This window comes from Hemicordylus capensis, chromosome 5, assembly GCF_027244095.1.
Source record: "Hemicordylus capensis ecotype Gifberg chromosome 5, rHemCap1.1.pri, whole genome shotgun sequence".
Classification (NCBI taxonomy): domain Eukaryota; kingdom Metazoa; phylum Chordata; class Lepidosauria; order Squamata; family Cordylidae; genus Hemicordylus; species Hemicordylus capensis.
The window spans coordinates 151,530,175-151,553,222 of NC_069661.1; the positions used below are offsets into that span (position 1 = coordinate 151,530,175).

The 23,048-nt window shown below is 41.8% G+C and overlaps 1 protein-coding gene across 9 annotated transcripts in view; it reads left to right on the forward strand.

Annotated features, from left to right (window-relative positions):
* Window positions 1-3: 3 nt before the first annotated feature.
* The window catches only part of KMT2E (lysine methyltransferase 2E (inactive)), a 95,547-nt gene continuing 72,502 nt past the window's right edge, over window positions 4-23,048 (forward strand). For 7 of the 9 annotated variants that reach the window (XM_053257402.1, XM_053257404.1, XM_053257407.1 and 4 more), the window contains exons 1-3: window positions 634-1,367; window positions 19,280-19,464; window positions 20,858-20,969. In XM_053257402.1, the coding sequence (XP_053113377.1) occupies window positions 19,394-19,464; window positions 20,858-20,969 (183 nt within the window). In that variant the 5' untranslated portion in view covers window positions 634-1,367; window positions 19,280-19,393. Of the gene's footprint in view, window positions 388-633; window positions 1,368-19,279; window positions 19,465-20,857; window positions 20,970-23,048 lie in introns of those variants that run through there. The other 2 variants (XM_053257403.1, XM_053257409.1) reach the window with 2 other exon arrangements.

The following is a 23,048-nucleotide window of genomic DNA, read 5'->3' on the forward strand; positions in this document are numbered from 1 at the left end:
CCCTTTACGCTCAATTTGATCGGGGACGAATATGTTTCTCTGGGAGAGGTGTTCCAAAGTCTCTGGGAAAGAAATTCACGTTTGAGAAAGTGAATCTGGAGTATCCCCTAAGTTCACACCTGTATAGATATCGCCTATCCACGAGTGAAAAGGAAGACTCCCTTCCTTAATCATTGCAAGCATTCGGCTGGAATACTTACTAACTGCATTTGTTTACTAGAAAATAAAGCCAGTCGAACTCAGTGGGGCTGACTTCTGAGTAAACCCACGGACACCGCAATTCTATTCAGGTTCACTCATAAGTAAACCATGGTTTTAGTGGGGCAATCCCAGAAAAGTGTGCACTGGATTTCAAACGTTAGAAATAATTTCTGTCAGCGCTGAAAGGTAACTTTTCGCTCTCTGACGCTTAGGGCACAAACATTAGAGATGTTTCACTGTACAATCCAGGTCGAAGAAACTGAAGCCAATAGCACTAAACCAGTTTCAGTGGTTTGAGAATCGCGGCGTCTCTCTCGTAATTCCCAAACACACAGGCATGAAAGCAGTTTCTTCACCTCTTACACAGCCAATAAATAACACAGTCATCTAGGATCCGCTCGGGACATTGTCCCCGTCCCTCCCCCACCGTCTGAAGACCTGCATGGTCACCCTGATCACCAACCCAAACAACTTTTTTTTCCTCCTGTCCCGGCCCCTCCTCCCTTTCCTTCTGGCAATCCTAGTGGTTCCCTAGGGCGCAATGCTCCCTTCCATCTTGAGTGGTAGCTCCTTTTCGTTCTCAAGAGGATCTGTTTCTGTTCCCCGTTTTCCTGTTTTTCCTCAAAAATCGTCCTCTTGTCGCCTAGCCCGGATTGTGCAAAATGGACCCGAAGGAGAGCTTGCTTTCGCGGGCACAAATCGCACTCCAGCCCACAAGCAAAATGGCGGCTGTTTGGCTTCGCCCTGGTAACCCTGCCCCTGCCAGGCGGGACGGGTGAACCCCGTGCAGTGGGAGGAAGGGAGGGGGAGAACCGACGCCATTTTCCCAGAGAGAGAGGCAGTGACATAGGAGGGAGCGTAGGCGGCTGCGAGGAGGGAGACACGGGAGCAGGAGCAGGAGCGGCGGCCGCGGCAGCAGTGGCAGTTGGGGGATTGTGCAGAAATCCCAAGGAGAAGGCGCCTCTCAGCTAGTCCTCGCGGGGCTCTGTGCGGCGAATAACCTTCGGGTCCTCACCACTGACCCTCCCCCCTTCCCCCCGGGCTGCTGAGGGCTACGTCCTGCTCAGACAAGGGACATCCGCAGTGGGACTGTTGCATTGTTTTGGTTGGGATAAGAGAGGGGCTCAGTTAAGGGGGTGCTGCTGCCTGGCCTGTGATCATTACAGGTGAGTCTGCCATTATTATCCTTATTTATTATGATTGTCATGCCCTGTGATGAGTGCCTAAGGGGAAATGGGGTAGGGGGAAGGACCTATTAAAGAGAGGTGAGAAAGTGGCGGAGCATCTCTTTCCCTCTGGTGTCTAAATGTGTATTGTGGTCCCCGTTCCCTCCCCCCACCTCCTGAATTGTGAATGTTCTTTTACTCGGGATTTTCGTCTCAGCGGAAGGGGGGGTGAGTTAAAAAGGAAAGGGAGTCGCTATATCTTGTGAATATGGCGCGTTATTGTAACTGGCGGACCTGAGGGTTTGCTTCTTTTTTTCATAGTTATGCCAGCCTTCTACTTTATGTTAAAGAAAGGGAAATCTCGAGGAGGCTGTTACGAGAAGAAACAGCGCATTTCTGTCAACCTCGGATTGAAAGAACAGACGGGAGTGTTTTAAAAGAGTGATATTGTTGAGAATTGAGTTTTCTGGAAACCGCTTTGGAAGCCTATTCTGTGTTCCTCGCCTGTATCTTGTGTGGTACTAATACGGCTCGTTATGGGCCTAATCTTCCGTCTACACCCCCCCACCTCATTTACCTTCCATCTTCTCATCACTGTGCTCTGTGGTATAATAGAGACAAACGGTGAACAGTTCTAAGGACTTTTAAAAGGGGGTGGCGGCAGGTGGAGATTATTCTAGCTGTTCATCTTTAAGATAGGTGGTACCAGGTTATATTTATGATCAGCTCTGCGTTATAGGTTACTCTTCCGATCAGTGGTGGCGTTCCTTAAGGGACACGCACATCTTTCTTGAAAGGAGTTGTTTGGAATAGCCCCTATTGCTGCAGACATGGGGGAGGAGAAACAAACGGTCCACTGTGTAGTACTAAATAGGGTAGAAGAAACATAATATACACCAATTAGAAAGGTCCCGTACTTCTCTGTACTCAAACATCGAGGAATGCCTGGTGATTAAAGCCTCAAGGTTCTCAGTTCATATAAATCACTCTTTAAAACACCATATCTATAGTAAAAGGTCTAAATGTAAACTGTTTTAGCTTCGGTTTATTTAGATTTCCTTTAAAGAGACTAATAATGAAACGTTTTCTAATCTTGCAAATGCATATTTAAGAGAACTAAAATATTGTCTGAAAACGCTGATGACCTACAAAGAACACTTTACAGTATACATCATACTTTTAAAGTTACTTTCAGTAAGAGTGGAGTAAAAACTGTAATTTCCCTCTTTTGTCCTTTAGAGATTCTAAAAATGGCGGCCTCAGGCTGATGTTGTGGTAATCTAATCAGCTCGGGTCCTCCACACCCCATGCAGTGCATTTGTCTGCAGCACATTATAGGCTTAATATGCTTAGATGAAAAAAGACTGTCGTTTTCCAATAATGAACAGAACATGTCTCATCTTTACTACGATTAAAATGCTGTGTTCCAGCTGATTAATTTTATTGGTTATTTGTATGAAAGGCGAATCAACGAGACCACTCTTCCTAGGGGAGGGGAAAGATGACGGACTTGTGTAGCTGCTTTGGCTCTATGTGTGTGCATGCGTGTGTGTGTGTATATATATATATATGTTTGAAGTGAGTTCATACGCATGCCATATTAATCTTTTCACTTTTGTTTTTAAAATGGTGGACAAATTCCTGTCTGCCTCTTAACCTAGATGTGTGCTGCTATAATGTCTACTGATGGCATAAAAACAATATTAAAATGAGAAAATTAAAACAATCATATTGCTTAACATGGCATATCATTTAAGCTTGTGATGGCATTGTCAAACAAAACAATTCTGTATTAATTGTCTGTTGCTATTGGACACACATTTTCCTAGATTCTCCTCCCCCCCACCCAAAGAAATTATATGGACAGATTCAAAACCTTTATGTATGTATGTAGGTTTAAATATATATTTGCATTTAATTTTCCTACAGGAAATTTCCTTTATGCACATTAAATACATATTTTGATATGAAAAGTAGCATCTTTTAAAGAAGTATTACTTTCCCATGACAAATTAGTAGTGTTGTTTTAAAGCCAGCCAGCCAGCCAGCCATCACCGCTCTGTTAAATCTCTCCCCACACCCCCCCAAACAAATAAAGGATGCATTTCTGATGTACTGAAAACAGTTATGAGCAACATGTTTCTACAAAGGTATATGGAAGTTTAAATTTCTTTGACTTCATTATTTTGCACTTTAAATACTCTGAGGCCTGGTTTTTTACTTCAGTGTACTCTTGGAACCTTCTGGATTTTAAAAGGCCAGAGAGCAAGATTGCTCCCCCCACACCTCTGGAAATACTAATTTGCATATATAACTTTCACTGTCTCGCATAATTGCTAACCTGTTTCTTAGGTATATGAAGGAAGAAAGTATGCATTACAAGACTGTCCATGTATGCTTTCAGTATGTTGTGAGGCCCAGAGCATAGTGCATTAAGCATGGTGTCCAGGAATATAACCTTTGCCAGGAATACAAATCTTCTTGGAACTGTTGCCATTCTTGTGATAAATTTTATAATCTTCTGGGTATATTGTCTAAAGTTTGGAACAGCAGGATGACCTGTATTCACCTTTTGGGTGTTCCTTGATTATAGATTATTATTATTATTTTTACATTTATATCCTGCTCTTTCTCCAAGGAGCCCAGAGCAGTGTACTACATACTTGAGTTTCTCTTTCACAAAAACCCCGTGAAGTAGGTTAGGCTGAGAGAGAAGTGGCTGGCCCAGAGTCACCCAGCTAGTTTCATGGCTGAATGGGGATTTGAACTTGGGTCTCCCCGGTCCTAGTCCAGCACTCTAACCACTACACCACGCTGGCTCTCCACTATACCACGCTGGCTACACCACGCTGGCTAGTCTGTACTAGCATAACAATATTTGGTTTCACTCAAATGGAATTCCAAAAGAACTAAAATTAACACTGACCTCCTAAAATGGTCTAACTGCTCTTTGTTGCTAACTTTGTGGTCTTTGAGCTATTTACTGAAGGAAACCATGAGCATGAAACCATGAGTTCTGTGTTTGTTCAGAATCTACCTGTCTGTCCAACTGCTTCATATAGAGTTGAAGCCATCTTAAGTCCTTTGTTCTACATTGTCCCTCACTCACTGCTGGCACTGTTGTATCCTGTTGATGATTTCTGATCTATCATTTGGGAATGATTGGTCTAACAGTCTAATCCTATTCATTCTTTTAGAGAAACAATCCCCATTGTGCTCAGCGGGGCTTACCTCTAAGTGTCCCTAGGATTGTAGCCAAGGGTGGCTCTATAGGGGGGATAAGTGCCCCTGAGGCACGTAGTTTGCCCCCACCTGCCACCATTTCTGTTTCAGAAATCTAATATGCTCACCCACCCACTTTACCCCTTGTGTGTTCCCCTTCAGTTTTTTCTGGTGCTACCATGACTACAGATTCATTTCTTGGAATTAGAAAGTGGAGTTCAGAATATGATCTTTTATTTAGTTGTTCCTATCTCTATGGTTCAGTGTTGGTTGGTAATCTCTTTGTATGTTTTTGAGGCCAGTTTAAAACAATAATGATTGTGAATGAATACATTATCATAGTAAAAATGTAGAGTTAAAATAAGAAATAGACTTCCTTGGAGCTGAACAGAGATGCAGCTAACTGTCTCGTAAGTTTAGAAATATCAGCTAAGGCCTAGAAAACAAAAATGTATTAAAGAATTGCAAGAACTATTTGACTACATGTAATGTTGGCCCAAAATGTTAAGAAAACTTAACATTTTTATGCATTTTTATTATACATTTCATTAACATTTTAAACATTTTCATTGTTTATAATATAAACAATAAATTGTTTATAACTCCAGAATTCCTTAAATCTAATAAACCCTGTTTACATTGTTCTAATTAATCGTTGCTATCCATGTGGGTAACTATGGTAGGGTACAATAAGCTGTTCTGTGGCTCACATTGTTTATTTCTATACCTGGAAAGAAATCAACATGTCTTACTAGCTCTTTTACATAATATTTCCCACTCCCTTTTCAATGTGTAGAAATGCAGAAACGGAAATAGTATGAAAGATCTCAAAATAAAATAACTTATTTCATTGTTGAGGAATGATTTTCTCTCCATCCTATTCCTAATAATCTCCAAAAAAAGTGCAGAAAAACCTTTGATTTGAATTTGGATTCAGATAAGCTTTGGAGCTATGAGACTTCAGAGGGACCTATGGACAATCCAGAAGCATTCAAATGGGTGAATATTTGGTTTAGTTTTGAGATTTAATTACAGAATTAAGGTTATCTTAATGCTGAAGTATAGAGTACCACAAAATAAAGAACTCAAAATAAATGTTTGCTATACTAGATCTATGGATTATTTTACATCAGTTAACTCAACATATGACTCTGTAAGAAGTCTTACATGCCATTCGTTCTCAAGTTTTTGACCAAGGTAAACCTCAATAGAATTTCTGTGTAATCTATAATCTATCTGATCCAGAATAAATTGGATTATCATGTTGAGGCTGCTGAGGGAGTGGGGGCTCCCCCCCACCCAGATTCCAGGCTCCTCTGCCTCGGATGAGAGCTTTCTGAGAATGAGGGCACACATGCACCTTGATGAAGACACAGGGTGCATGTGCATCCTCATTCTCAGCCTGCTATCAGCCCCAACAGAAGCAGGGGGCCTTGGGAACCTGGGTAAGCAGTGTGGAATTGAGTAGCACTCCAGCTTGCCACTGCTCCTGCCACCAACCTGCCCAGGCTCCCAAGAAAGACAAGACAGCACATGGGCAGCCAGATGGGCTGCAGCGAAGGAGAGTGCCGGCTCCTTTGCCTGTCTCGCATCCATGTGCTTTCTTGGCCCGCTCCGCCACTTCTGAGCAGCCAGTGGAGACAAGGCAAGCTGGCAGGTGAGGAAGCTGGTCCTCTCCCTTGCTGCAGCCCATCTGGGTGCCCACACACTGTATTGGCTGGTTCAGTCAGCAGCAGCAACCCCAAGTGCGCACCTGAGAGTGAGAGAGCATGCGAGACCCTTCAGAATGCCCGCTGGCTCTCCTTGCCTCCCCTGGCTACTCAGAAGCAGTGGAGCTGGCCAAGGGTGGGGGGAGAATTTTTTGTGCCAGTGCCTTCAGGGGAGGGAAATGGCCTTGTGGGCCAAGGAAAAAAGGCCTCGTGGGCCAGATCTGGCCTGCAGGCTGTATGTTATGCAGGCCTGAATTAAAGATACCAGTAGAGCCCAGGTCCCCTACTTTCTGTGCTATTGTGGCAATTTTCAAAGCTGAGGGAACTGCTGATCTCTGCTGCACTACAGCCTTGCTACTGCAGATGTCTAGATGTTGTTGCTGCAGCTTCCAGCTCAGCAAGGATCAGGTAATACAAGGAGCCCTATAGGGCCTCATCTGGCCATATAAAGCTGCTGATTCTGGCCTAGTTCCTCAGTCAAAGAAAAATTGCTGCCCTTAGAGTGATTCTTTGCTAAACTGCTTGCAGTATCAGGTCCTTTTCCCTGATAGCCATAAGTGTAATTTTGTTGGGCAGTGGGAGGGGCTGAGAGTGGGAAGGTAGCAGCATGCAAGATAAATCAGGAAAACAGAAATTGGAGATTTTTTTTTTTAAAGATGTATTGGTTGGTGCTCTCTTCCAGTAAAATATAATATTTCTCATTGATACACATTGCATGAGAGTTTTAGCTATTAATACTTGGGAATTGTGTGCACATGTATCAGTAGTATCTGATACTCTAGAAACACAAGAGAAATACAATGGCAAAACCTCCTGCAGGGTTCAGGTATCGTTAGGAGAATTTAATATCAAAAAGCAAAGCAGTACAAAACTGAACAATTGTTGGCCTCAAATGCCATCAAAGCAGCTTTAAATCTGAGGCAGTGAAATCTGCACGATTCATAGAGAAGCATGATCGTAAAGTAGATATTCTTGATCCATTCAGTTAATATTTTTGTGAAGGAAAAGGTTGAAAATAAACTGTATACTCTTACAACATGTCTTTTATTTTAATTTGTGCACCTCAAATGGAGGTGTCCAGTAAGTGAATGGTTAGTGGGAAGGACTGTAGAGACTTATTTATTTTACTATCTCATGTTGCATTATAGAGTAAAGGATAGTAGGCTGGTTACTTCTGTGTTCTTGGGAAATTTTAGAATCCTACAGTTCTAAATTAATTTACATTTTGTTGGATTTAATGGGATCACCAACTTCATACAGGCTTCAGATTGTCTTCTCATTGACGAAAACAAGACAATTGCAGTGAAAGGTGGTATGATTTGTATATAGCTGTCTTGGTTCTCTCTGTGTTGATAGTTTGTTCCACATTTTAGAATAGCATCACTCAGGGACTTAAGAATGGCATATAGATCTTTTGCCACCATAATCAGAGCCCATCCTGAACTTAGGTTATTTCCCACATGCCTCTAGGAAGTTGAAACAGCAAAGATTTCCTGAATGACTAAGCAGCTCCCCAATCCCCCACTTCCTTTTCCTGTCTTCTCAGGATTGGCAACCAAGGAGAGAGCTCCTTCATTTTCTCTTGATTCAGATCTTTACCTTTACCCTTTGCTTGCACTCCAACTCTGAACTTTTCAATCTGCGTACCCCATGCTCCGGAAAGGGCGACCAGCACCCCCCTTGAGGGGATGAGAGCCGCCCCACGAAAGAAAACAAAAAAGGCAAAGAGAAAGGAAAAGTGAGGTACTTCTGGGGTTGTTGAGTGATAAGATTAGTGGTGGTGGGCAAGCTTCCCTTTTAAATACTCTTATGATCTTCTATGACAGTGCTTAGTCACAGGAGAATGTTGGTCCTTTCTGTGCAGCATTCTCAGTTTGTGTGGATCAGTGGAAAAATGGGATTGGATGGTGCCCCATGTAAATTGCAAGTGTGAACTAGAATATGCTTCAGAATCCTCTGCAACACACAGGCCTCTTCAGCAGATGCATAGGAATTCCTTGGCAGACAAATGAATGTGGAAGGGGTTCCCTGGAGGTAGTAAGCATGAAAACCACTGATAGAAATTAAGGATTGGGACAACCTAATATTTACAGGAGTTGCATTGTCATTATTGGCTTTTAATATTAGCATTTAGCGTAACATCTGTTCTGGGTAGTTTGATGGAACATAATTAAAGATAAAATCTATATATATAAATTATATAGAAGAACAGGCCTTGCTAAAGGAAAATCAGCATGGCTTCTGTAACTATTTTATTTTAATTTTTATGTAACTATTCTGTAACAACATGGCTTTTGTTCTTTAGTGTATTTGGACTTTCAAAAAGCTTTGGACAAGATCCCTCATCAGAGGCTCTTGAGCAAAGTTAGCAGTCAAGGGATTCATTCATAGGAACTGGTTGAAGGACAGGAAATGGAGGTTAGGAATAAATGAACAATTTTCACAATGGAGAGAAGAAAGTAGTGGGGTCCCCCAAGATCTATATTGTGACCACTGCTTTTTAACTTACTCATAAATGATCTAGAAATTTGGGTAAGTATTGAAGTGGCCAAACTTGCAGAAGATACTAAACTATTTAGGGTAGTGAAATCCAAAACAGATTGTGAAGAGCTCCAAAGGATCTCTCCAAACTGGGTGAGTGGACAGCAAAATGGCAGATGTGCTTCAATGTAAGTAAGTGTAAAGTGATGCACTTTGGGGCAAAAAACCTCACATATACACTGAGGTCTGAGCTGTCTGATCAGGATAGGGATCTTGAGGTTGTGGTGGACAACTCACTGAAAACTCAAATCCGTGCACAACAGCTGTGAAAAGGCAAATTCTATGCCAGGGATCATTAGGAAGGGGATTGATGATAAAACTGCTATTATTATAACTAGCTTAACCTACGCAGAGCATCTGTGCACTAGTACTTGATTGCTCCCTTTGCCATAGCCTCCCACACTTCAGAGATCTCTCCAACCACACCTGAGCTGCACTTCTGCTCTTCCTCCTCCATCCTGTTGCTTCCATCCCCCTCACTCTTCTTGGTCACTCCTCCATCCTTTTACTCCATCCCCCTCACCACTCTTGGTTGCATATACAGCGTTGCTGGTGCCTATTGGCCAAGCTGTAGCCCCCTATCCCCAGAGACCTCTTCACCTGAGCCCTGCTCCTGCTTCTCCCCACAGGAGCAGCAACAGCAGTGATTGACCACACCCTTCCTTTCTGATGCCACTGCCATGGCCATTTGTTCCCCTCAGGCTGCTGACAGGCCCGGGTCTGTCCCTTGCCTGCCTGCCTCCCTCCGCCGATGGCCTCGGTAGCCCCAAACAACAGCAGTGGTTGACTGGGCCTTTCCTTGCTGCCTCTGCGGCCATGGCTGCTCATTCCCTTCAGGCCACTTATAGGCTCTTCCTGTCCCTCGCCCTTCCTTCTTTTTCTCCCTTCCTGAGTTAACAGATCTTGTTTCCTCATCTAATTCACACAACGGCAGCCTCCTCCTGAAGGGCTCTTTCCTCCCTCACAACCTCTCCCTTCACAGACCCTTGCCCATGATCCTTTTAGATAGATAGATAGATTCCTCTCCTCTACAATCAAGAACATCTTCCAACCAGTAACAGTTGCATTCCAACTGATCTTAACCATCACAGGCTCCTCCTCCCTATCTGCATATGGAATCCCCACTGCCCAATCACCATGGTGCTTCTGCTCTCACAGGCTCCTCCTCCCTATCTGCATATGGAATCCCCACTGCCCAATCACCATGGTGCTTCTGCTCTTACAGGCTCCTCCTCCCTATCTGCATATGGAATCCCCACTGTCCAATCAGGTCTTCTGCTTGCAAACTCTTGTGAGAGCTGCCACACATGGGATTAGCCACGGGTATGTCTTAGTGAATTATAGAGCTATATGCCTTTATACAAATCTATGGTTCAGCTACATTTAGAATATTGTATACAGTTCTAGTCACCATATCTCTGAAAGGATATTGTAGAACTGAAAATGGTGTAGAAGAGGACAACCAAGATGATCAAAGGGCTAGAGCACCTTCCTTATGAGATAAGGCTACAATACTTGGGGCTTTTTAGTTCTGGAAAAAAGGCACCTGAGGAGAGAGATGATGGAGGCTTATAAAATTATGCATGGTAGATATGGATAAGTTTTTCTCCCTCTGTCACAACAGTTGAAGCAGGGTTCATCTCACAAAGTTGATTGCCAGGAAATTTAGGACTGACAGAAGGAAGTAGTTTTTAATACAGTACATAATCAATAGAATTCTCTGCCACAGGATGTGGTGATACCCACCAGCTTGAATGGCTTTAAATGGGGCTTAGACAAATTCATGGAGAACAGATCTATCAATGCCTGCTAGTTTTGATGACTATAGGCTATCTCCATGTTCAGAGCCAGGATGCCTCCGAATACCAGTTTCAGGACAGCAATGGCAGAAGAGGGGGCATTCCTTTATCTCATGTTTGTAGGCTTCCCAGAGGCATCTTGTAGTGCACTGTGGGAAACAAGGTGCTGGACTAGATAGGCCTTGGGCCTGATCCAACAATGCTCTTCTTATGCTCAATTCTATGTCTACTTTGGAACATCCATCTAAAATAAATCAATACATAAATGTTCTGCAGATTGAATGAAGATTTTGTGGAAAGTCAGCCAAAAAAGTCTACATTGAAGTTTAGACTTCTGCATTGTGAAGTTATCTCTCTCCTTTGAAGCCATGGGTTTCTTTTCTTTTCTTCTTGGTGGTGGTTCTACTTAATGAAAGGTGGTATATAAATTTAACAATAAATAAATAAAATAAAATTTTAAATACCGTATTTATCTGAATAGAAGATGACTGAATTTAAGATGACCCCCTTAAAAATAGTCTTAATACAGGTTATACCTGTATGTACCCCAAAAGAACAGTGCTCTGAATTTAAGACCCCACCAGTTACTAACACCAAATAACTTAAGAAAAACCTAGTCTTGGATTTAGTTAAATAATGTAAAATTTTGGTGTCTGCTAATGCCACTTCTTCAGCCTGTGTAAAAAAAAAAAAAAGTAAAATTGAACAGGTGTCTGTTCTGTAATTATAAATGTATTTGTATGTTACTGACATGGGCTGTTGCTGTCCGGCTTTAAATTAGCACTGAGTGCTTGTCAAGGTTAGCACTGAGACTGTGTATATGGCCTTAGTCAGCTATCTGTGGAAAGAGACCAATGAGGGACAGATACAGTGGTCCCTCGACTTACGAAGATAATCCGTTCCGAACGCACGTTCGTAGGTCGGAATTTTCGTAAGTCGAAAAGCGCATCCACGGAGGTCCGGAAACATTCGTAAGTCAAGGAAACCGCATCTAAAAATTCGTAGGTCGAGGAAGCCGCATCTAAACCGGCAACGACTTCCGGTATTTTTTGTCATTCGTATGTCGAAATCTTCGGATGTCGAGTACTTCGTAAGTCGAGGGACCACTGTACCTTGTTTCTATAAAACCTTTTAGTGATCATGATCATGACTTGCATCATGCTAAATTATAACTGCTAAATCTTACCTCAATAGATTCAATAGAGGCCTATTGTTAGTCTTACATTTTATTTATTTATTTAACATATTTCTATACTGCCCAAAACCTGCGTCTCTGTGCCCCTAGATATTACTGGTAGTAATGGATGGGACATGTGTACATACATTTCTGTTGGTCATGTAATGGTTTTATTTTTCTGCTTCTACAGATGGTAGTAACTGCTTGGGCGGGGGAGGGGGGTGGTGTGGCAGGACTTAATCCCTCTGTGAAATAGTCCTGATGATGATAAAGCCTTCTCGGCAAGTAAATAGTTTTCAACTGTTTGTAATTATGTGAACCTGTCCAGCCATTCACCACAATTGTATCTAACTCTGCTGTGATACTTGGGTATGGCGACTTTCATAACGTTAACATACTGACCTTTTATGCTTATTGTAATTTTTTTTTTTTACAATTGAATTCTTTATGGGAATAATACATCCTCTGAATGGACAAACCATGTTTGCCCTATCATAATTCTTGAGATTACCAAGAACATCTACCCATATGGCAAGTTTGTATAAGAAAGACAAGAAAAGAGACAGGTTTTTTAAATTAATAGAAATGTTCCATTTCTATTAACATTTGCATTTATTTGTTGTTTAAAAGTAGTTAGCCTGGAGATATTTATAATCCTAAATAAATAAGTATATTGTAACTTATCAGTTCTATCTATCTAACTGTCTTCCTGCAGTTGTCTTTTTTTCTAAACTAAAAAGCCCCAGGTGTTGTAGTCTTGCCTCATAAGAAAGGTTCTCTAGGCCCCTGATCATCTTGGTTGCCCTCTTCTGCCCTTTCCCAGTTCTACAATGTCCTTTTTTAGATGTAGTGACCAGAATTGTACACAGTACTCCAGGTGTGGCCACACCATAGTTTTGCTTCGGTCCCCTTTTGATTTCTACCACATGGTGCTTAGCTTTGGGCTGAAGCTGAATAGGCCTCAGAGCTCGAGATGCGAAACCGGCCTTGGGAGTCTCCCCAGAATGCCCCACACACTCGAGCAAGGCATCCTGGGACTTCCACGGCCTGGGTGGCACCTGATCTCCACTGCCCTTACCAGCTCCATGACCAAGCTGGTAGTCATGTGGGCTGCTGATCTGGCCCCCAAGGGTGAGCTCCCTGTTTGTCTACGGGGAGAGCGGGCTAAGTATGCTCTCCCCACAGAGCTTAGTTAGGTTCTACGCACGGATCGTGTGTAGAGCCTCAGTCAGTGTAATTCTACCACAAACGTCTTGCTTGGTGCATCTTAGGATGATGTTAGGACTGTGCAAAGCAGCTGCTCTTCTTGGGGAACCACTCTGGTGGGGTCTCTAATTGCTCTGGTCCCACTTTGCCGGAAGTTCTGTCATGTTAGGATGAAGCTTTGGCCCCCCAAACTACTTTTGGGACCAGGAAGAGGATAGGAGGTGACTGCTTTTCTCAATAATCACTCTTAGCTGTGAGGGAGCAGGCCTTGCAGAGTTTGTTTTTTGCAATGACTTCTTTCTTCTTCTGCTAGTGTCCTGGTTATGGCACAGGTACTCCTGGGATTTTTAGTCATTTTTCTAAGGATGTGGCCACAACTGCAAGTTAAGCTTTCCCTTGCAGCTGGGAGTGATGGTAAAGGAAAGCAGCCTGTTCCTTGCCCCTTAAGTACCAGGGGTGAGGGAGCCCAAAGAGTTAGGCCCAGGTTCTTTTGCTCTGGTCCCCTTTTGATTTCTACCACATGGTGCTTAGCTTTGGGCTGAACCTGAATAGGCCCCTGAGCTTCACATAGCCCTATTGTTTCTGCAACTCTTAAAATGCAACAAGTACCTTATAGTAAATTGGACAGACAAGAAATTGCTTACCGAAGACTTGCAATCTAAATAGACAAGTTTCAAGAAGGAAAGCAAGGGAGGATGGGGAAGGAAATAAATATAGTGGTGTTTGAGAGGAGGCAAAAGGTTTAGCTGCTCAGGAAGATGAAAGCAGTAGGGTGAAGACGAGACCATCTCTTCTGCCTTCTACTCCTCATTTTCACTTTAGAATTGCTCTGAATAGTTTTAGTCAAAATAGCATTGATCCAAGGAGAATTTGGGTCTATTGGAGTGAGTGAGAAAAAGGGAGACTATGCTTTTCCCCATTTTTGGAACAATTATCTGGCTCATTAGAAAACATCATGGCTCCAAACCAAAAAGCATTCCTTACTTCCTGCAAATGGAATGTGTTAGAAATTTTAAAGGAAAACTTTTTTTAGTGTTTCTTCCACCAATTTGGTGTAACTAATTCTACCTACAACTATGCTCTTGCAAATAATTTCCTAAGAGTGAAAGAAAGTATATGTTTGACTCAGATGTTCCACAATTTCTCTACTTTCTATCCTGGCAGCAAACACTGAGGCATAAATATTAACTTGTAAGGAGTGATAGTTAAGTACATATTCTATGAAATGTATGGATAAATAATCTAATTAAAATATTTCCATTTATCTAAACACACTTAAACTAACCTCTTGCACTTTCAAAAAATAGTAGTCAAGTATCTAAAAGTTTTATTTATTTAGTATTACTTCTGTTCCAGCTTTCTAAAAACATTATCAGAATGGGTCAAAATGGTAGCTAATAAATAACAATAATGATCTAAAACAAAAACCAACAATATAAATCACATTTTAAAAACAAGGACACCAAATTCAGCCTTTCAAAGCAATCACCGAATAAAGACTGCTGAAATGAAAATGTTTTGCTGCCTGAAAGCTGAGGCCTAGGCATATCTCTCTTGGGAGGCTGTTCAAGTTCAGGGCCATACAGCCAAGAAGATGCAGCATAGTGTAGTGGTTAGAGTGTTGGACTAGGACCAGGAAGACCTGAGTTTGAATTTCCATTCAACCATGAAACTCACTGGGCGACTCTGGGGCAGTCATGTATCTCTCAGCCTAACTTACCTCACAGGGTTATTGTGAGGATAAAAATACGCATATATTATAAGCTTCTTGGAGGAAGAGTGGGATATAAATGTAATAAATAAAATAAAATGAATGTTGACTTGGGTAGTAACCAACTAAATCCAGAGAAATGCCTTGGAAGAGAAGTGATGCTCTTTAGTAGGTTGATGTGGGGAGAATGATTCTGTGGTGCTCTGATCTCTTAAGTCAAAGCCAGCACTTTGAATTGATCCCAGGAAAAAGTTTATAACCCAGCATAGCTGGTAAAGAGTCATGTTATTGCAGTGTCACTTATTGCAATGCAGATACTGCAACAATTCTATTTTTCACTTGATTGCCTCTCTCCTTCCTTCCTTCCTTCCTTCCTTCCTTCCTTCCTTCCTTCCATATTCTATGGTGCCGGATACAAAGAAGTCTGGTGTATGGACTTTGCCCATTGCGCATATAATCTCTACAGTACTGGTCCATCATCATATATAGTTCTGGCCCCACGTTTTAGTGTACTGTGCAGTATAATTTGTTTTTTCCTTAGTCAAAATGTTTGTGCTGACTATGAGAATATGATCAGATTTAAACAACTAGTTTTAACCTTTTAGAACTATTTGCCATTAACAATCTGCTTATGAGTTGCCTATTGCTTTCAGATAATAAATATGCCTTACTGCAATAGGTTGAACAGTATTAAATTGGAAGGAGGTATCACTTGGGATTCCACAGGGACCAGTTCCGGATGTAGTGCAGATCATTTATAATAATAAATGACTTACGTCAGGGGTTCCGAACCTGTGGTACTCCAGATGTTGATGAACTACAATTCCTGTCATCCCGAGTCACAATAAATGGTGGCTAGGGATGATGGGAGTTGTAGTTCAGCAACATCTGGAATACCACAGATTGGGAACCCCTGACTTAGGTGAAGGAGTGGACCATAACCCTTAGCAAATGTGTTGGAAATAATATAGAGAATCCTGGAATGGTAATGATAAATTGAGAAGCCTGCTAACAATGCCATGCATTTACAGAAGTATAATCATGTATAGAAAGCAATAATTAGGTGTTCCTCATGTCCCTAGGTTCACTAGATATAACTCAGGATTTGGCATCCTGAACATATTGGCAATAAATAAACGACAATCTTGTGCTCGATTTTCTTCTGGCTAGGCTGTTAACCTGGGGTTCATATGATAGGTTCAACTGGCCTGTAGAAAACCTTGGCTGCACTCAATTTAATTTGCTTCCTGGCATACCAGGATAAAAAAAATAGTTGAAAATAATGATACTGAGCACTTATTCTTTAATTTGTACTGGAGGTTTATGAAAATGAAGGGTGGGTGGGTGCATTGGTAATATTTGAAGGTGGGGGCCTGTAGGTACAGGGGGTTCCATTGAACATATCCAGCTTCTTAGCAGGGTTTTCAGAGTTTTACCTGAATCCTGAAAGAATATTTATTTGATGAACTCTGAGAAAATTGTGTCAGACCCACTGCTCAAGCTGTTCTGTAAAATATTGTGATATGAAGACTGGCTTTAGTTTTTGTGGGCTGTAAGACTGTATTAATGTAACTGTTACACTCAGTGTGTTAAAGCACCAAATCTGTGGTAATTAAATTTAACCACAGTTGTTTAGAAGGATTTCTGCTGGTATAGTGTTCCTAGTGCAGTTAGAAAGCTATATGTATGGAGATACAATTTCAGTGACATGATCCAACTTGTTTCTTAAGAACTACATTCCTCCTCTCGTGTGGCTTGCTATTTATCCTTGTTCTACAGCCTTATGATAAGCACTTATTGTAAGATTTGTATCCTATCTTTCTATTTCATAGGAAGTGCTCAAGCAAGAGCATAGCCAGGACTATGTCAATTTCCTGTATACATCATATTCATACTGGAGACATAGACAGGGGTTCACATAATTTTTAAGACAAAGTTCTCAAGTGGGTTCCAGCAGAAATGATTCAGTACTTCTAGATATCAGATGTCTCACTAGCTCCTCCTCTGCCACTTCAGTGGCGTGGCCCTTCACTCCCCAGGGGCAGCTCCTGCTGCTGTAGCTTGCCAGCTGGTCTCTGGACCTCTCAGTTGCGGAAAAGACTCCATTCCTGTCTGCAAGGGTGGCAGGAGCAGCCGTGAGGGAACAGTGGCAAGGACAGCCAGCAAGAAGAGAGGGCAGGCTAGCAAGGAAACCCCAGACAGACGCATGTGAGCATTTTTTGAAGGTTTGGAGTACTCCATTACAAATTTTTAGTACTCATGAATACTGAGTACCACTTACGTGAATCCCTGCATATAGAACATAGAAAGCAAAAATGCACATGATGGTGGCTTTAATGGAAGACTCAATTTTTTAAATAGCAGGAAGTCATATAAAAACATAGGGTAGCATTCACAGGAGTCCTTCATCTGAAACAGGAATCCTTGCTCCAGAGTAAGGACTTGTATTCCATGCCAAAGACAACTCTGGATGTTACCAGTTAACTTTAAATACATAAGTGGTATCCCTGTTGTAACAGATGTACACTTCTAAAATAATCAGTGTCTCTTCTTCAGATCAAGATTTTCTCTGTTTAGAAAACCAACCTTTTCTATTCTGCATCTTTCTGACAGATGTGTCAGTTTCATTCCTGCTGAGGGCAGTCAGAGCAGATGGTAAGCAATGAAACAGTTCAGACACATTAGAAGAGGTGTGCTTATCTGTTCTGTTCCATACATATTTTACAACTGTAGGGGATGTTTTCTAAGCTGGGAGAGCTTAGAAATTTACATTCTGAATTCTAGAGCCATTTTACATTATCACTGATTATAGAGCAACTCCTTGCTCTGCCTTAGTGAAGTAATACATTTGAATAGGTATGTTGCTTTACAAAAATGCTTAATTGCAGAGATGAGGTAAGGGAAGGTCATAGGTAGGGAAAGAGACCCAAATGTGATTTTTATCCTTCAGTAAATGTAATGAAGAATTTGTCTTGTGGCAAAATTTCAGAAAGGGAGTTATGGAATTGCTTCCATAGTTCAAGTGGTAAAAGCCACTTGAAAAATTGAAATGAATTCTGATGTTTTGTGGTTCAGATCTCATTTGGAGGAGGTAGATGTGTGCAAGTTGTTTTCAAACTCCTCCTAAACACAGCTGGTTTATTTCATACAGGAAACTGTCTGTGGCATGACAGTATATAAAGCATTATGAACTCTGTATATACGTGTGTATACACATGTAGTTATAGTAAGCCCTCACTGTTTGCACACATCCCAAACCTGTTGAGCTACAAATGAAGTTAAAATGGTAGTGGAAATACAGTTTAGGCCTGCAGGATCTCTTTAAATAACTTTTACTTCGTATATTAAATCTTCAGTATTCTATACTATATTGAACTTTCTGTTATTCTTACAGAATTAAATGTAAATCTGTGTGGTCCTGGAGTTAGGAAGCTTAAAAAATAGCCTGTTGGTCCAAAGGGGCATGAAAAACTGGAATTGGAATAAAGGAGAATAAGGCTTCATAGATTTCTTTATAAGGATTGTTTTTATTTAATTTGTATATCCCACCTTCCCTCCAAGGATTTCAGAGCAATGGACATGCTTCCTTCTCTTCTCCCTGACCCTCTGTTTTATCCTCATAACCATCTTGTGAAATAGGTTAGTCTAAGAGAAAGCCATGATCTCATTGGTCATCCAGTGAGCTTTATGGCTGAGTGGGATTTTAAACCCTGGTCTCCACAGTCCTGGTTGGGCACACCGCTATACCACACTGGCACTTCAAGGTGACTTTTATTGTTGAATAAAGTTTGCACTGGACCTATATTGAGGTAAACTGATTCAGTCAAGAGCATTTAACTGATCATTCGGATCCAGTATTACCTTATTTAGCATAAGCGGTTGGAGAACCTGGTGATTATGTCATTGCCCAGTTTCAACAGCTTTGCTAGGGAGAGATTGCTGCACCTCTTCCAGACTGAAGAATTAGGTGCTATAAAGGCCAAAAGAAGTGTGAGAGACTTGCTGTTCATTTATCTTATGCTGTTGGGATAGGTGGAGGAGGCAAAGAACATGATATCAGGGGTCATCAGGTGGCTGCCCCCAGTTTAAACTATTGGGTAGAGAACCTTTGTTTAAATTATCTTACTAGGCTTCTCAATTTCTACTGTACTTCTTTGCTGAAGAAATGTTTACTAGTATTTGTTCTGACATAACAGTACAGTTCTGCTAGACACACACACACACACACACACACACACACACACACACACACACACACTCCTTTCTAACCAAAGCCTGTATGCAGTACAGTATTTCAATTTTTTCCCCTGTTTCTGAATGTATACTGTAACTATGCAGAGTTCATAGCTGAGCTAATAAGATTAATTTGGGCTGGCTGGATAGAATTGGGAAATATATTTAAAAGAAAGTAGTTGAAATATGTTAGTTGATTTTTCAGTTAACAACTTTTGTTTTTATACTGGAAGGAAAAAAGGTAAGTTCTGTTAATCCACATTCTAGCTTTGAAATGAGTAAAACCTTTTACCTTTTTTGTTGTTGTTAAACAGAGTTTTTGGATGCACTTAGATGTTTGCAATGAGCACTGTGGCTGGCATGCCCCAGTGTTTTGGATACCGATGCATAGAACTCCATAGTAATCGAATTTATCAGAAACGAACGTCATGAGCATAGTGGTCCCATTGGGGGTTGACACAGCAGAAACTTCATATTTGGAAATGGCTGCAGGCTCAGAGTAAGTATTGTAGCAACTTCAGATTTGCAAAATTGCCTTGTATTACATTGCATTGTATTGAGCTATGCTGTATAAAAGTATTCACTGTCAAATTTCAGTTGCCCCACATATGGGTTTGATAGACAGCATTCTATCAAGCAGCCCTTGACAGTGGTCAGAGTTTGCTCAGCTTTACCAAAAACAGATAATTTAAAAGCTGCAGTTGTTAAATTATATTTTAACAAAACTTTGTGTCTTTAATTTCATGAAGATCTGACTTCACTTTTATTTGAGGATATGTTGAAGCTTATTTGGTTGTTTTCTGGTGCAGATACTACTGTTGAAAACGGTGAAGTTAAAAATATTTGGTACTCAGGATGCCTCTGAGTACCAGTTGCAGGGGAGTAACAGCAGGAGAGTGGGCAAGCCCTCAACTCCTGCCTGTGGCTCCCAGCGGCATCTGGTGGGCCACTGTGCGAAACAGGATGCTGGACTAGATGGGCCTTGGGCCTGATCCAGCAGGGCTGTTCTTATGTTCTTAAATACGATCTTTATTTTCATTCTAGTAACCAGAGTGAGTCTTGCAGTGAAGAATTTTATAACACTCTGCTACCTAATTTCCCTCTTTACTCTGAGCTCTTATGTATTCCATTGGTAACCAGATGAACAACCTTTTATTTTGTACTTCAAAATAATATTCAGAATGCTGGCATGTTGTGTGGTGAGCTGCACATAGAACAATTTGTTATGGGGCAGCTAACAAAGATGATGATGATGGCGGCGGCATGCAACTTGTATTTAAAAAAGAGGGGAAAACCTAGTCTGGATTTCCTTGATTTTTCCCTTTCTCTTTTTTTAGAGGGTAATTCCTTTATTCTGTGTTAATTAAAACATGTAGAATGCAGCTTTTCTGGAAATCTGCACAAACAATCTGTGGTGATGTCCTTTATGCTTCCACTAGGTGTCATTGGTGAAACTTTTATTGGGGTTTCAGATACTAACGGCATATGGGGAGACTCCTACGCTTCATATGTATTCATAGAAACAATAAGTGGTATTGATGCTAATATGCTCCTGCCTTGCAGTCAGTGTTGTGCAGCTGTGTTGTGTTGCACAACATTGTTGTCTGGGTTGTTTAAATTGATAGTGTTCACTTGATAGTACACACCACTACAGCAATTTTAAATGAGCCCCATAACTGACAGCTTGCCAGAAGTTTTCTTCAGTGGTTTTGTTTAGAACCATTCAACCTAAGCATCAATATTTTTACTTTCTAATAATATCTAAATATTCAGCACTTGTGTCAAAAGAAATAAATGTGATAAAAATTACATGTAATTTTTTTTACATTACATGTAAAAAATTTGCCATGCATTTGAAATATTGATGTTTTGCCATTCCTCTTGCTTTTCAGACCTGAATCTGTAGAAGCTAGCCCTGTGGTAGTTGAGAAGTCAAACAGTTATCCGCACCAGCTATATAACAGCAGCTCTCATTCACACAGTTACATTGGTTTGCCTTATGCGGTAAGTTTATTTAAAATATTAGTTTTATTAAAGGTGGTTCTTCAGTCATTGGAAATCTCAGTGTACCCTGGTTATTTATCTTTGTGCAGCTTATTATGAAAGTAGTTCACTGAAAAAGCCAAAATCTTGGCATTTTTAGAGAAGACATTAATTTTACTTTTTGATGGCTTTAATGCTAGTAGTCTCTAATCCTTCCTTGTTAGTTTTGAACAAAACAGATTATTTTTTGCTCAATGAATAGGCATGAAGTGAGAACTAGTTTGGGCAGAGTAGTATAAACTGGGCAGCCTGATCCTGTAAATTTATCCTCTGTGCTGCTGCACAAAAAATGGCTGAAGCTGTTGTAACTGAAGCAGTATCTCTGTTTGGCAAGTGGGCAGGCACATCCCATTGCTATTTCAGAACACATAGTGATAAGGGACTGGGATGCAGACTTGTGCTGCTATTTGTACCTCTTGGCCTCTAAGCTCCCTGCAGAATGCCTTGTAAGAGATGTCTGCTGCCTTAAAGGGGGTATCCTTTTTAAAAATTTATCTAGGAAATTGTGTCCTGGTTTTTTGGTCCTTAATTGGGCCTCCAATGTAGCTAGCAATTAATTAAATATATTAAAACAATGCAATCAAAACAATAACAAAAATAGTTTAAAAAACAGAGCAACAGTAGATGAAATACCAGGTCAAATCTCTGCAAACAAAAACTCTGCTGGTGTGGAATCATCAGAGCCAAATAAATTGCTTGTAAAAACAGCTGTGTTGGAAGAGAATGGTCAGTGAGAACAGCAGCATATACTTTTTGGGTTTTCATTTGTCAGCAGTTTCTGTAATGCCTGCAGTATGTAGGTACAATATAGCCTGCCTACTTCTGTGCCATAAAACAATCAATTGCTCATCCTATCCAGCACTGGCACTGTGATACTTGCTCCTGATCCTATGAGCTCTGGCCTCAGTATAGCAGCTCCACAGTTGATTGTAAGTGCTTCTAGAGTGTTGAAATGAAGAGGGAGAACAGCCTTGCTTTTTTGGGGTAGATTTATTGATTTATTAATTATATTTATACACCACCTGATAGATATATCTCTATATCAATAGCAGGCCTGCACGGCCCATGGGTACGTTTTTCCTGACCTTGGAGCCAGCTGACCTTGGTGAGTGAGCAGGCGAAGGGGCGGCAGGAGGAGTGATGAGGTGGTGCAGGGTTGTGAGACAGGGGCTTGGATGCTGCCACCACCAGCCACCTCCCTGTTATTGCTCTCTCTTGCACCTGAGCCCCTCTGCTGCTCTTGAGGCCAGAAGCTGGCCATCGTGAGCAAGCAGGGGAAAGGGCTGCAGGCATGATGGTGAGGGCACATTGCTGTGGGACCTGAGGTAGGTGTGCCACTGCCTCATTGTCCCCCCACTGCCACTCCTCTGCCTCTGAAGCTCCTCTGCTGCTGATGGGGCTGGGAGCTTTCAGGGAATGAGGGCGCGCATGCACTCTAATGGAGACATAGGGCGCATGGATGCCCTCATTCCCATCAGGCTCCCAGCCCCAATGGCAGCAGAGGGGTTTGGGAGCTGAGGGAGTGGTGGCAGCAAGCCAGTGAGGCAGCGGTGCTCCCATCCCCGGTCTCACAGCACTGCACCGCCTCACCGCTGTGCCTGCCGTCCTTTCCCCCGCCCACCCTCCAGGGCCAGCTCCTGGCCCTGACAGCAAGGGTAAGCAGCGGGGAAGTGACTGGCAGAGCGTGGAGGCAGTGCCCCTGCCCCCCATCTCACGGCTCCGGAGCAAGGGTGAGCAGCAGGGAAGTAGCTGGCAGCACCTGCATCCCTGTCGCCCATCCCAGAACCATACTCCACCTCACCACTCCTCCTGCCACCCTGTCCCCACCTGGTTGCTGTTGATTTCCCTCATGCCCCACATTTTCTAGAAATAAGAGATCTGAGAAATGTAGCTCTAGCTCAACATGAAACAGAGGCCCAATAACCAATTACCAGTGGAATGTTGGAGATCAATGAGAAGGGTAGCCTAAGTTTTTAAAATGCTTCCTCCATGTTTAGAGAACCAGTCCTCTGATATCAAGGCCAATGCCTTTAACTCTTT